We start from the raw sequence: 13,329 nt of genomic DNA on the forward strand, positions 1-13,329 counted from the left end.
CACTGCTGACAGCAGCGGATCAGCCTGAGAGGGAAACACGAAAGTCAGGCTGTTCTGTTGTCAGTTTCCCTGCAATGACAGCATGACCGAGGCATGTCCAACAAACCCGGGCTGGGATAATCATCGTGCTACACTATTGATCCTCACAAGAGAGCGAGGACATGAAATCTGCCAACACACACAGAAAAAAAACCCTCTAATTAAGTATGAGAAGAGGGAGGGGCTTCAAGGTGACCTCCTCCCTGACCCCCCCCCCCCAGACATGGCTAATCAATCCTGCATCAGAGCTGAGCAGACAGGCAGGCGGAGGGGAACAAGGAGAATACCAACTGTAAAAGGCGATGGATGAGAGGAGGAGGAGGAGGGTAAGTAGGGGAAAGATGGGGAGGTCGGAGGAGGACGACTAACCAATTCATATTCGTCGAAAAGCTGGATGAGTGAGGGGGGGATGAAGGTGTGGAATCCTCGCAGGAAGGCATTTATCTGAGGCTGGATGGCTCGCGTCATCCTCAGCTCCGTCACCAGCTGGACGTATTCGGCCTGAGAGGACACACACACACACACACACACACACACACACATCAAAGTCCTCAAGAAATACTGATGGACAAGAAAAAGAGACAGAGCTCATACATAGTTATTCTCCCTGCTCCCGTTAAGACTGTTCTCTGCTTGACAAGACAGTGCCATCTGCAGGTACACTGCAGTACTGCACCCTCTAATTAGGACTCTTCCAGGCAATAAACTGGAGGAGGGAGATCAATCGCTCATAGGAGACCGACTATGGATGAATGTACTAGAGAGAGGAACTCGGGCCATTCATTAACGCCACCTTCGACCGCACTGCTGCAGCATGACACCGCAAGAAACACTCAAAACTAAAGTCTAACTACGGCTCAATGTCCAAGGCTCTCGTCAGACATTGAACGGATCAAATCAAAAGGGCTTCAATTTAAAAAGAAAAAGAATTCAGCAAAAGACCAAGGGGTAGTTAGATGATTCGAGGCTTAAATGTCACAATAAAGAGTATGTTTTGGATCAAACACAATTTGAGTGCCTTTTAAAAAGCCTAGCATTTGCACACCTGTAAATATATTGTATAATACGGTGTCTTGCTTGTTAAGTATTTATACAGTTGACCTGCTGCTCAATGCTTAACCTCACTGGCAACTTTTAAAAGATAGTTCGACATTTTGGGAAGTTTTCTTGCTGAGATTTAAGAGAAGATCAATGCTACTCTCGTGTCTGTGCGGTAAATATGAAGTTGGAGCCAGCAGCCTAGCTTAGCTTAGCTTAGCATAACAGCTGGAAAGCCTGGCTCTGTCTGAAGGTAACAAAATCCACCTACCTACACCTCTACTGCTCACTAATATGTTGTTATCTTCTTTGTCTAATCTGTACCAAAAAAAACAACATTTTTCAATCTTATTTTGTATAATCTGAGAGTTTATAGACGCATAGAAATGGATGGAAATAGAGATTATATGCATAGTGAGTTACATCAGTCGGGTCCAAGTGTCCTTGAGACCCTGAACCACCTTGCATGGCAGCTCGGTTGCCATCGGTGTGTGAATGTGTGAGGGAATGGGTGAATGAGATTTAGCTGTACCGTGTTCGTAAGTGAGACTGTTTACCACAACATTTTCTTACATCTTACATTAAGAAACTTATTATAACTTTTGTTCCTCTATCTAAGCATTAAACCATCAGTACATGCAGACAAGACACTAGCTTACTCAGAGAAATCAGGTTATGGAGAAAAAAATCTGATTCTGAAAATTTTTTTCTTACAGCACAAATGTGTCGAAATTCTACTAATAATCACATGTTCAGCTATGGAAACCAACTTATTTAGACTTCTAGAGCAGCAGCTGCCAACACTTTTTATTTTTGCTTTGTGACCGTTTCATAAGAGGAAATGTCCTCTTGATTTTTTTCTTTTTCTTTCTTGAGTTTGAGTCTCTATTTTACCTATAATAGGTATCAAATTAGATTTTTTTTTCCCAGGAAACTTTATTAAGTAATGATCAGAAAAAACATGTCAAGTGTTACCACCAAACAGCTTTGACCTTTAACCAAACAAATAAGTTATGTTGACAGTGGGTGACATCATGCCTCTGACTGTGTTTGTGGGACCGACCTTGTTGTCCTGGGTGACTAGAGTGGCGGTCCCTCCAGGTTTGAGTGGCACTTCCTCCATCGCCCCGAACACGTCCGTCTCCACAGAGAAGGTGAGCTCCAGACCCAGATCACTGATGTCGTTGTCCAAGATCCACTGCAGGTTCTTGGCATACTCTGGATCTATGGATGACACGTCCTGGTAGTTCACTGGGATACCTGGAGAACACAGACACACGTACATTAAATGTAGTACAGAAAGTCCAGGATATTATATTTTATTACTTTTTACTAAACATATAATAATTATAATCATTATATATATATTTCTTTACAAACGTAGTAATTAACACAAAATGTTAACTTTCATATTCGCTAGGGCTTGTCATTTCCATTTCCCCCAGTTCTTAATGTTAGTGTGGAAAATCTTTTAAATGAATGGGTCACTAAATCATCATATAACAAATACAAATATCTAACAAAAAAAAAGTGACATCATATTGATGATAATACTGCTATGCGTAGTGACATACTTATCTGGAATACGATCAAAACATCACTCGAATCACGTCGGGCTACCATCAAGTCGACAATAATGCCTAACAAAAATGATCAATCTTATCCAACATAGCACGCTTTGAACCCTTGACTGTTTTCGCAGCGTTCTCTCTCCAAGGCTTAAAGCGCGGCCACTACATGTCTTAGGCATAGGCATATAACTGAATCGCAATGATATACTGTGCTTTTCCAGGCATTTTGCCTGTGTTTGGACAGTAGAGAATCCCCAGAGGCCTACACATCCAAAAGGCCCAGACCATAGGTAGATCTAATGAAGACGCTGTTAAAAGACAGGGAGACATTTTGAACAAATGCTCTTTGGACCTCATGTTACTAATCATTGAGCGTGTGTCCCCTGAAGCATCTGAACTGCGAAAAGAAATTCGATCACAAGAACAGACTCTGAAACAGAAGGCTGGCACAGACTTTGCTTCCATCGATTGCTCCATAAAAGATTCTGTGCATCATCGCAGAGAGATTACAAATGACCAAACTGAAGAAGGATTGCAAAAGACAAGAGGTTTACACCTGGGATAATAAAGAACGCGCTACATCCAAACCGGCCAAGAGCGCCTGCCTGCAGCCGCACCTCACCAACAGAGAGGGAGAGGACCTTCCACCTGACAGCGACTCCAGTCAGCATTCCCCGAGAACAACGCAGAGGGTACCATGGCCGAAAAAAGAAATGCAAGCCAGGGAGGCGATCACACAAGAACGGGACAGCGTCCTTGGTCTACAGAACTGACTAACGACCAAATGAGTCTTTTGTCTGAGGGCCTGTCATTTGTCCCGAGAAGAGGCATCAATGCTTTTATTGTGTTTTGGACAGATAAAGCCGAAACACTTCTTTTTCCCAGAACGACGAGGCTGCAATCAGAACTCCTCCTTTACCCGTTAGGCCTACGAGCAGGTTTTGCCCCAGTGTGTCTCATGCTTCCAATGACACTTTTTGTCGGATAGTAGAACATGACATAATGAAAAGCGCTCAGCCTCCTCATGTCTCCCAGAACTTGACCCGTAAAGAAAGAATAGCATTGGCTATTAGAGCCAATGAATTCTAAAGACGTGCTAATAAAACCTGCTGACTTGGATAAACATCAAGCTGGAATCCTCTCCCAACTATAGCATGAGAAATCTTTTAAGAAACTGAACCCAATACGATTAATTCTTCCTATTTGGAAGAGGCTAAACATGAGGGTTGGATCTTCAAGTCTGAATTCGATTTTTTTAATGCAGTCAACATCCCATTCGCCTTGTCTTCTAATCCTTTCCTAAGATACATAAATCATGAGTGACTCCCCCAGGTTGCCCTATAGTAGTTCAGACTGACTCTGCTGTCTCCCTTGTCACAATTTATAGATTTGTATCTCTAATAAAGTTTAATGCAAGTTAAAGGACAGTGTGCGGGAGTTCTCTCTTCTCTTGCCTCTGGACGTTCCCTCCTATGCACCTGACTTCAAGAAACTGATGTGCGTGAACCATTACAGTCAAGACAGTAGAGACCTGACAGGCAATAAAGGGAGAGGGAGAGGGGGAGAGAGAGAGAGAGAGAGAGAGAGAGAGAGAGAGAGAGAGAGAGAGAGAGAGAGAGAGAGAGAGGAGGGATGACATGCAACAAAGGCCCGACTTGAACTGGGTACGTTCTGTATGCCCATAGGCCACTGTTGAAGAACAGTTTTCATAAAAAAAAAAAGTTTTAAACAATTTCAAATGATCTGGTTTTTGTCTGCATGTCAACAGCTTTTCAACACAGGTTTTGAGGCAAGATCTGATGTGAGGCGGAGGGTCTTTCTGATAAAATTTCGAATGTGATTCCACTATCACAGGAAAGAATAAGTCATGCTTATTCCAGCTGTGTGTGTGTGTGAGACGCATGCCCGTTCCAGTTTGACTGAGTTGAGCTGATTTTTGATGTAAACTGCGTCAGACAAATGTAAAGGCTTAAACATGGATGACCACACACTAACAGCTCCCAGGAATCTTAATTGATAACAGATCTAACAGATCTTTGTCGGGCATCGAGAACTAAACACTGACGGCCTCGTATATATCAACCTGACCCTTATCGGCACATATGTCTGTGTTCTTTACCCAGTATGTGTTTGTAGAAGGAGCGGGTGAAGTAGATGTTAACCAGCTGTCGGTGGTAGAGAGCCAGACCCAGGATCTGACCTGCGAACCGAAAGTAGTTCAGGTGGTCTGGATTCACTGAGGAGTTACTGTTGGGCTGAAAAGTGGTACCTGTAGATCACACACACACACAAACAAACACACACCTTCATTCTACATGATTATGTTCTGCTTGTCACACTGAATGTTGTCAGAGTCAGGAAATAGCCATGTACCATCAGCTGACTGAGTGAACAGAGCATAGTCTGGGTTGATGATCTCATTGGACAGGATGTCAAACCACTCCCGAACCACACCCTGGCCCTGAAACACACATAAAAAAGGTCAACACAAACCACAACTCAACCCACTGCTTTGAGTCATGGGACTGGAGTACTGCTGATTCGTCAGCTGAGAGTTGTATTACTGAGAACTCATGCAGTGAGTGTATGAATTTAGAAACCCACCATCCCCTCCTCGCCATGGAAGCGAACAGCGATGCCCTGTTTTAGTTTCTCGTTGGTGGACTTGGAAACCATCTCACAGCTACTCCTGAATATGGAGTCTGTTAGGGAGACAGACACACAGAATTAGTGTACTGTATAACTGTGACTTTAAAAGAGAAAAGATGGGAAATATGGTGATCAGGGTTAAAGCTCAATGCGGTCAAAGCAGATGGCCGCCCACCTAGAGTCTGGTTCTGTCAAAGGCAAAATTCTGACAATGAAGTCAGAATTCCAGAATAATGTCAGAATTCTAGAACAAAGTCAGCGTTCTAGAATAAAGTCAGAAATCGGAGAATGCAGTCTGCAATCTGGAATAAAGTCAGCATTCTAGAACAAAGTCAGGATTCTAGAACAAAGTCAGCATTGAATTCTAGAACAAAATCAGAAGTCTGAGAAGGAGGTCAGAATTCTAGAACAAAGTCAGCATTCTAGAACAAAGTCAGCATTCTAGAATAACATCCGAATTCTAGAACAAAGTCAGAATTCTGAAAACAAAGTCAAAAATTCGACAATGTACTATGAGATGTCTCATAGAGTTAGAAGCCCTCAAACTCATGGCTTTATTAAACCGGCCTTTCTTGATCACGTTTCATCATCTCACTGTGTAAAAACACACCCACACTAACACAGCCCCCATAGCCCCTAATGCAGTGCCTAAAACAGAACATGCCTCAACCTGCATGAAGCAGCTGCAAATAAAATGAATTAGACTTTCAGTGAGGAATTCTGGTGTCTGTTTTGGCATTCATGTGGTCCTAAAATGACAGCTTGCACATATTCACCTTCAGAAACTCATTGCGTGTGAAGCCAGGCAACATTACACTGGAGTGTAAAATACAAGAACAGTGGAAGTGTATGGTAGTGAGGACATTCTGTACCTCTGTGGATGAGCAGGATGTCGTTCTCATTGACCGGACGATGAACCATGTCTGAGTCTGGCTGGCCGGCCAGCAGATGCTCATAGAACCACTCACAGCGATCCTTGAAGGGCTGAGGGGGGAAACAAGACTTCATCTGAAACTGCACAGCACTTTCCTAAACTAATTACCACTTCACTGTGCTTTCAACTCTCAGACTGTGGATTTTTCCGTCTCAACCGACGGCTAAGAAAGCCTTCAGAGCTGAAATACTCGTCTGTAATACAGAGATGAGGCTGGGGTCTATTTGCATAATATATGCCTTTGTTCTCTAAGCGTTGGAGGTACAGTGAAGGATGAACGTGGAGAAGAGAGAAAGGCTTTTCCCCCTGGGGCTGCGGGGCGTACCGAGTGAGGAATCAGGAGATGAAATCAAATTCACCAGGTTAAAGTCTGTAATTAAAACAAGGGCCTACTCCCAGGCGAGCCATAATCCATGGGTAACGAGGCTCGAATGCTGCAGCTCAAATATGAATACTGAAGAGTGAGTGAACAGCACACAACTCAGAGCCGCACTTAAAATTTATGAAGCCGTATAAATGGAACTTAAGACAAGTGTTATCGTCATGGTTGTAACGCTGTTAAATGATCCTGGAGTGAAGACAGGGGACTTTCAAAGTCACTTTCCATAATAAAAGTCCCTGAAGACACAAACATAAAGACACAGAGCTACTTGTCAAAGTAGAAAATGAAGAATAAGGTAAATACTTTTGGAGTCCCAGTGCATACGAGAGAGACAAATCAAGCGGCGTAGGCTGGCGGGAGAAATGCTGTGCATTTCATTCAGTTTGGGAGCGAATAAACGCTGAATCAGATGCTGATTCTTTCATTATTTGACAGGGCACGCCTAAGTGGGGAACTTTAATAAAAAATAAGGGTCGCCATGCAGAGGGAAGAGCTGAAAATAAGATGGACACATATGGACTCATAATTCAGGAATACCACATTCCACTTTTGACCTGAGCTACCTACAGATATTGACTGGACCAGTGAAGCCTGCCCCAAAGGGATCCGACTGCGTGGTCCACAAAGACAACCAGCAGTAAGCTTGTGAAAAGATGTTGATATACCAGCTAGTGCATTTCATTAGCTTATCACTGATGCGTCAGCATGCGTGCCGACACTGGATTCTTAAGGCAGATAAAGATTTCATTACTTTACGATATGTCACTGGCCTTTGCTTTCTACATAAACATACAAAATAAACGAACATTAAAGAGGAGGTATTCTGCTCATGTCCAGCTCTACATCTTTATTCTGGGACTCCACTAGAGCAGCTTTGCATGATTCACAGATCAAATAAGTGCTTCTTCATCTTATTGTGGCCCTTCACGCGGCCCCTCGGTTCACCCTCTGTCTGACACAAGCCGTTTGAGCTCCTGTCTCTTCAAGGCCCGCCTCCCTAACAGCCCACTTTCTTCTGATTGGACAGCCCCTTGCAGCCTACTTCGTGGCCATCCCTAAGGTATGATTACGTAATACGTCTCACGGAAGTAAGACACGACAAGCGAAGGGAGCGTTCAGAGCAGTCTGAAGACGGAGCTTTGGGCTCACAGGGGATTACTATTACATAAGTTTTCCTCATCATTTGGCAGCTTTGGTAACATTTACTAGGAATATCCAACATTGTGACACTAGGTATGTGACAGAAAATAAGGAAAAGCAAAATAGCTCCTCAAAAGGTTGACTTGTGTGTACACTTTCTGACTGAATACAACTGTTCAAGAACAGTTGAATATTTTCTGACAGACTGAATTTAGCTTCCATATGAAGTCCCCTTGAAAAACATAAATAAAACAATTCATCATGTCTCACCTGGCCCTTGATAATATGCATGAAGCGTGACATCAGCTCCGGACACTCCAGGAGGAAGTGGAAGTGGTTAAAGATGATCTTTGGATTCCTGGTAAAAGGAGGGTGCCAGAGGGATGAACAGAGAGAGAAACAAGACAGAGGGAAGTGAGAGAACAAAGAAACTCAAGTGGAAGTCAATTAAGAGGAAAAAAAGTTGGCACATCAATACCCAGCCTCTGCGAGGAGGCTGAAGTATGGCAGAGGGCCACATTGACTCACCTGGTTACAAAACACTTGAGCACCTCGTCATGCTTGCAGACAAACTCGATGAAGCGAGGGGACGTCATTCTGGGAGAGGAAAGAGAAAGACGGAGTGAGAATCGAAACGGGACAGACAGCAGCAGCTTCTCAGCCACGGCATCGGTTTTACAATTAGATCGCAGATTCCTCTCTGAAAATGATGCTGGTGCCGTAACAGGAGACTGCTGATGGTAAGCAGGGTGGAAACAAAAAAGGTTCAGACGGACAGCTCATTTTTCAGCAGGCATGTCAATAACAGGCCTCTATTGGCTGTTAATTAAGCATCTTTAATGGTGTAATTACGTATAATTATGAATCTGGAGAAGGGTTTAAACAAAGAGAGATGAATGTGGGAGCAAACAAGAGGTAGATGAGGCGGGTTGGAAATAAGAAATAAGCAGCCCAGTGACTGAATCTTCACTCATAGTAGATCTACAAGGCCTCATTTCAAAGTTTGCTCTGACTTTCATATTATTATTATTATTATTATTATTATTATTATTATTATCACTTATTACTTCAGCTTTTCCAAAACGGGAACTGGCCAAGCCTGGCCTGGCATACTGCAAAATACAGCGATTTGACAGTTTCACACTGCATACTACTATGTACTGCATACTGCATTGTGCATTTGTCGGTAGTACGTAGTAGGCGGTTCCGAATACAGCCAAGTGTTAAGAGAGAAAGAGTGATACTATGTGGTAGTAGCATTAGTAGTAGTTTGTCACATGAAGGTAGGCCATCTATAGAGATATATGCAATCAAGGAATCTATCTGCCCCCACAAGGGTACACTGAGCTCAGAACAGCAAAGATTAAGGGTGACAACACCCACCAGGGAAACTTGGGCTGTCTGCAGAGGACACATTTCAGCCGCGTTTGACGGAACAGATGTGCTTCTATTTTAGTCAATCCAGCTGTTTACACTTGCTGCGTGACAGCACAGTTTTACTTGCACGTCCAGCACGTCTAGTCTGTTCTCTCCCATCCTTTGCGCCTAACGACAGCGAATGCGTTCTGAGCTGTCGGCGCTGCCAAAACTGCAGTGCTGTGGCTGAACACATCTGGTGTGACACAAGGACGGTTTCCATCTTTTTATGCGCACCTGCTATTTGCGCATAGCGGAAACTCAAAATTTGTCTCGAGTCTCAAAATGTCACGAAAAAATTGTTTGCAATGAAAACAGACTTGGCGAACACATCACGACGTGCATGAAGCATGTGACTTAATTATCCACTGAAGCTTCTGCTCCACTGAGGAGACAAAAGAAAAAGTTGGCAGGCAGAAACATCCGATCTGTGTGGAGCGATGAGGAGACTGTAACCTTCATCACTTTAACAAATGCAAACTTGCAGGAATGCCATATATCCATTGCGTTTTCTACATTGTTTTTTTCAGTACCAGCAATGGATGTAGTGGCTGTGGTAAAAATACTACTATCAGCAGTAGAACAGCAGTAGGAGAAATGGCTGTGTTACTCGTGTCAGCAGTAGCACAGTAATAGTGTGGTAGTAGTGCTAGTGTCAGCAGTAGCACAGTAATAGTAGTACTAGTGTCAGCAGTAGCAGTGTGGTAGTAGTACTAGTGTCAGCAGTAGCAGAGTAGTAGTACTAGTGACAGCAGTAGCAGAGTAGTAGTACTAGTGACAGCAGTAGCAGTGTGGAAGTAGTACTAGTGTCAGCAGTAGCAGAGTAGTAGTACTAGTGTCAGCTGTAGCACAGTAGTAGTAGTACTCGTGTCAGCAGTAGCAGTTGCAGTGTGGAAGTAGTACTAGTGTCAGCAGTAGCACAGTAGGAGTAGCTGTACTAGTGTCAGCAGTAGCACAGTAGAAGGAGCTGTACTAGTGTCAGCTGTAGCACAGTAGTAGTAGTAGTGCTAGTGTCAGCAGTAGCAGAGTGGTAGTTGTACTAGTGTAGCAGTAGCACAATAGTAGTAGTACTCGTGTCAGCAGTAGCACAGTAGTAGTAGTACTAGTGTCAGCAGTAGCAGTGTGGTAGTAGTACCAGTGTCAGCAGTAGCACAGTAGTAGTAGTACTTGTGTCAGCAGTAGCACAGTGGTAGCAGTACTCGTGTCAGCAGTAGCACAGTGGTAGCAGTATTCGTGTCAGCAGTAGCACAGTGGTAGCAGTACTCGTGTCAGCAGTAGCACGGCAGTAGTAGTACTAGTGTCAGCAGTAGCAGTTGCAGTGTGGTAGTAGTACTAGTGTAGCAGTAGCACAGTAGTAGTAGTAGTACTAGTGTCAGCAGTAGCACAGTAGTAGTAGTACTAGTGTCAGCAGTAGCAGTGTGGTAGTTGTACTAGTGTGGCAGTAGCAGAGGAGTAGTTGTACTAGTGTCAGCTGTAGCAGAGTAATAGTAGGAGTATTAGTGTCAGAAGTAGCAGTTGCAGTGTGGTAGTATTACTAGTGTCAGCAGTAGCACATTAGTAGTAGTAGTAGTACTAGTGTCAGCAGTAGCACAGTGGTAGTAGTACCAGTGTCAGCAGTAGCACAGTAGAAGTAGTACTCGTGTCAGCAGTAGCAGTTGCAGTGTGGTAGTAGTACTAGTGTCAGCAGTAGCACAGTAGGAGTAGCTGTACTAGTGTCAGCTGTAGCACAGTAGTAGTAGTAGTGCTATTGTCAGCAGTAGCAGAGTGGTATTTGTACTAGTGTAGCAGTAGCACAATAGTAGTAGTACTCGTGTCAGCAGTAGCACAGTAGTAGTAGTATTCGTGTCAGCAGTAGCAGTGTAGTAGTAGTACAAGTGTCAGCAGTAGCACAGTGGTAGTAGTACTAGTATAGCAATAGCACAGTGGTAGTAGTACTAGTGTAAGCAGTAGCACAGTAGTAGTAGTACTCGTGTCAGCAGTAGCAGTGTAGTAGTAGCACTAGTGTCAGCAGTAGCAGTTGCAGTGTGATAGTAGGACTAGTGTAGCAGCAGCACAGTAGTAGTAGTAGTAGTGTCAGCAGTAGCACAGTGGTAGTTGTACTCGTGTAAGCAGTAGCACAGTAGTAGTAGTACTCGTGTCAGCAGTAGGAGTGTAGTAGTAGCACTAGTGTCAGCAGTAGCAGAGTAATAGTAGTAGTATTAGTGTCAGCAGTAGCAGTTGCAGTGTGGTAGTATTACAAGTGTCAGCAGTAGCACATTAGTAGTAGTACTAGTGTCAGCAATAGCACAGTGGCAGTAGTACTCGTGTCAGCAGTAGCACAATAGTAGTAGTACTCGTGTCAGCAGTAGCACAGTAGTAGTAGTAGTGTAAGCAGTAGCACAGTGGTAGTTGTCCTACTGTCAGCAGTAGCACAGTAGTAGTACTCGTGTCAACAATAGCAGTGTGGTAGTATTACTAGTGTCAGCAGTTGCAGTGTGATAGTATTACTAGTGTCAGCAGTAGCACAGTAGTAGTAGTACTAGTGTCAGTAGTAGCAGTGTGGTAGTAGTAATCGTGTAGCAATAGCACAGTAGGAGTAGTACTCTTGTCAGCAGTAGCACAGTGGTAGTAGTACTAGTGTCAGCAGTAGCACAGTAGTAGTAGTAGTACCAGTGTCAGCAGTAGCACAATAGTAGTAGCACTCGTGTCAGCAGCAGCATGGTAGTAATAGTACTAGCGTCAGCAGTAGCAGTTGCAGTGTGTTAGTATTACTAGTGTCAGCAGTAGCACAGTAGTAGTAGTACTAGTGTCAGCAGTAGCAGTGTGGTAGTAGTACTCGTGTCAGCAGTAGCACAGTGCGACACAGTGGTAGTAGTACTAGTGTAAGCAGTAGCACAGTAGGAGTAGCTGTACTAGTGTCAGCTGTAGCACAGTAGTAGTAGTAGTGCTATTGTCAGCAGTAGCAGAGTGGTATTTGTACTAGTGTAGCAGTAGCACAATAGTAGTAGTACTCGTGTCAGCAGTAGCACAGTAGTAGTAGTACTCGTGTCAGCAGTAGCAGTGTAGTAGTAGTACTCGTGTCAGCAGTAGCACAGTAGTAGTTGTCCTAGTGTCAGCAGTAGCACAGTAGTAGTTGTCCTAGTGTCAGCAGTAGCACAGTAGTAGTATTCGTGTCAACAATAGCAGTGTGGTAGTATTACTAGTGTCAGCAGTTGCAGTGTGATAGTATTACTAGTGTCAGCAGTAGCACAGTAGTAGTAGTACTAGTGTCAGTAGTAGCAGTGTGGTAGTAGTACTAGTGTAGCAGTAGCACAGTAGGAGTAGCACTCTTGTCAGCAGTAGCACAGTGGTAGTAGTACTAGTGTCAGCAGTAGCACAGTAGTAGTAGTACCAGTGTCAGCAGTAGCACAATAGTAGTAGCACTCGTGTCAGCAGCAGCATGGTAGTAATAGTACTAGCGTCAGCAGTAGCAGTTGCAGTGTGTTAGTATTACTAGTGTCAGCAGTAGCACAGTAGTAGTAGTACTAGTGTCAGTAGTAACAGTGTGGTAGTAGTACTAGTGTAGCAGTAGCACAGTAGGAGTAGTACTCTTGTCAGCAGTAGCACAGTGGTAGTAGTACTCGTGTCAGCAGTAGCAGTTGCAGTGTGGTAGTGGTACTAGTGTCAGCAGTAGCACAGTAGGAGTAGCTGTACTAGTGTCAGCTGTAGCACAGTAGTAGTAGTAGTGCTATTGTCAGCAGTAGCAGAGTGGTATTTGTACTAGTGTAGCAGTAGCACAGTAGTAGTAGTACTCGTGTCAGCAGTAGCAGTGTAGTAGTAGTACTAGTGTAGCAGTAGCACAGTAGTAGTAGTAGTACTAGTGTCAGCAGTAGCACAGTAATAGTAGTACTAGTGTCAGCAGTAGCAGTGTGGTAGTTGTACTAGTGTGGCAGTAGCACAGGAGTAGTTGTACTAGTGTCAGCTGTAGCAGAGTAATAGTAGGAGTATTAGTGTCAGGAGTAGCAGTTGCAGCGTGGTAGTATTACTAGTGTCAGCAGTAGCACATTAGTAGTAGTAGTAGTACTAGTGTCAGCAGTAGCACAGTGGTAGTAGTACCAGTGTCAGCAGTAGCAGTTGCAGTGTGGTAGTAGTACTAGTGTCAGCAGTAGCACAGTAGGAGTAGCTGTACTAGTGTCAGCTGT

At 43.9% G+C, this 13,329-nt stretch overlaps 1 protein-coding gene across 3 annotated transcripts in view; it reads right to left on the minus strand.

The window, feature by feature from the left end:
• Window positions 1-13,329, minus strand: part of hace1 (HECT domain and ankyrin repeat containing E3 ubiquitin protein ligase 1) — a 31,703-nt gene that overhangs the window by 3,153 nt on the left and 15,221 nt on the right. For all 3 annotated transcript variants that reach the window (XM_070911780.1, XM_070911782.1, XM_070911781.1), the window contains 8 exons: window positions 8,282-8,350; window positions 8,024-8,111; window positions 6,170-6,281; window positions 5,253-5,350; window positions 5,022-5,109; window positions 4,768-4,917; window positions 2,141-2,337; window positions 409-540 (listed from right to left, as the gene is read on the minus strand). In XM_070911780.1, the coding sequence (XP_070767881.1) occupies window positions 409-540; window positions 2,141-2,337; window positions 4,768-4,917; window positions 5,022-5,109; window positions 5,253-5,350; window positions 6,170-6,281; window positions 8,024-8,111; window positions 8,282-8,350 (934 nt within the window). The remainder of the gene's footprint in view (window positions 1-408; window positions 541-2,140; window positions 2,338-4,767; window positions 4,918-5,021; window positions 5,110-5,252; window positions 5,351-6,169; window positions 6,282-8,023; window positions 8,112-8,281; window positions 8,351-13,329) is intronic.

The sequence above is a fragment of the Enoplosus armatus genome, chromosome 9 (genome assembly GCF_043641665.1).
Source record: "Enoplosus armatus isolate fEnoArm2 chromosome 9, fEnoArm2.hap1, whole genome shotgun sequence".
In the NCBI taxonomy this organism is placed as follows: domain Eukaryota; kingdom Metazoa; phylum Chordata; class Actinopteri; order Centrarchiformes; family Enoplosidae; genus Enoplosus; species Enoplosus armatus.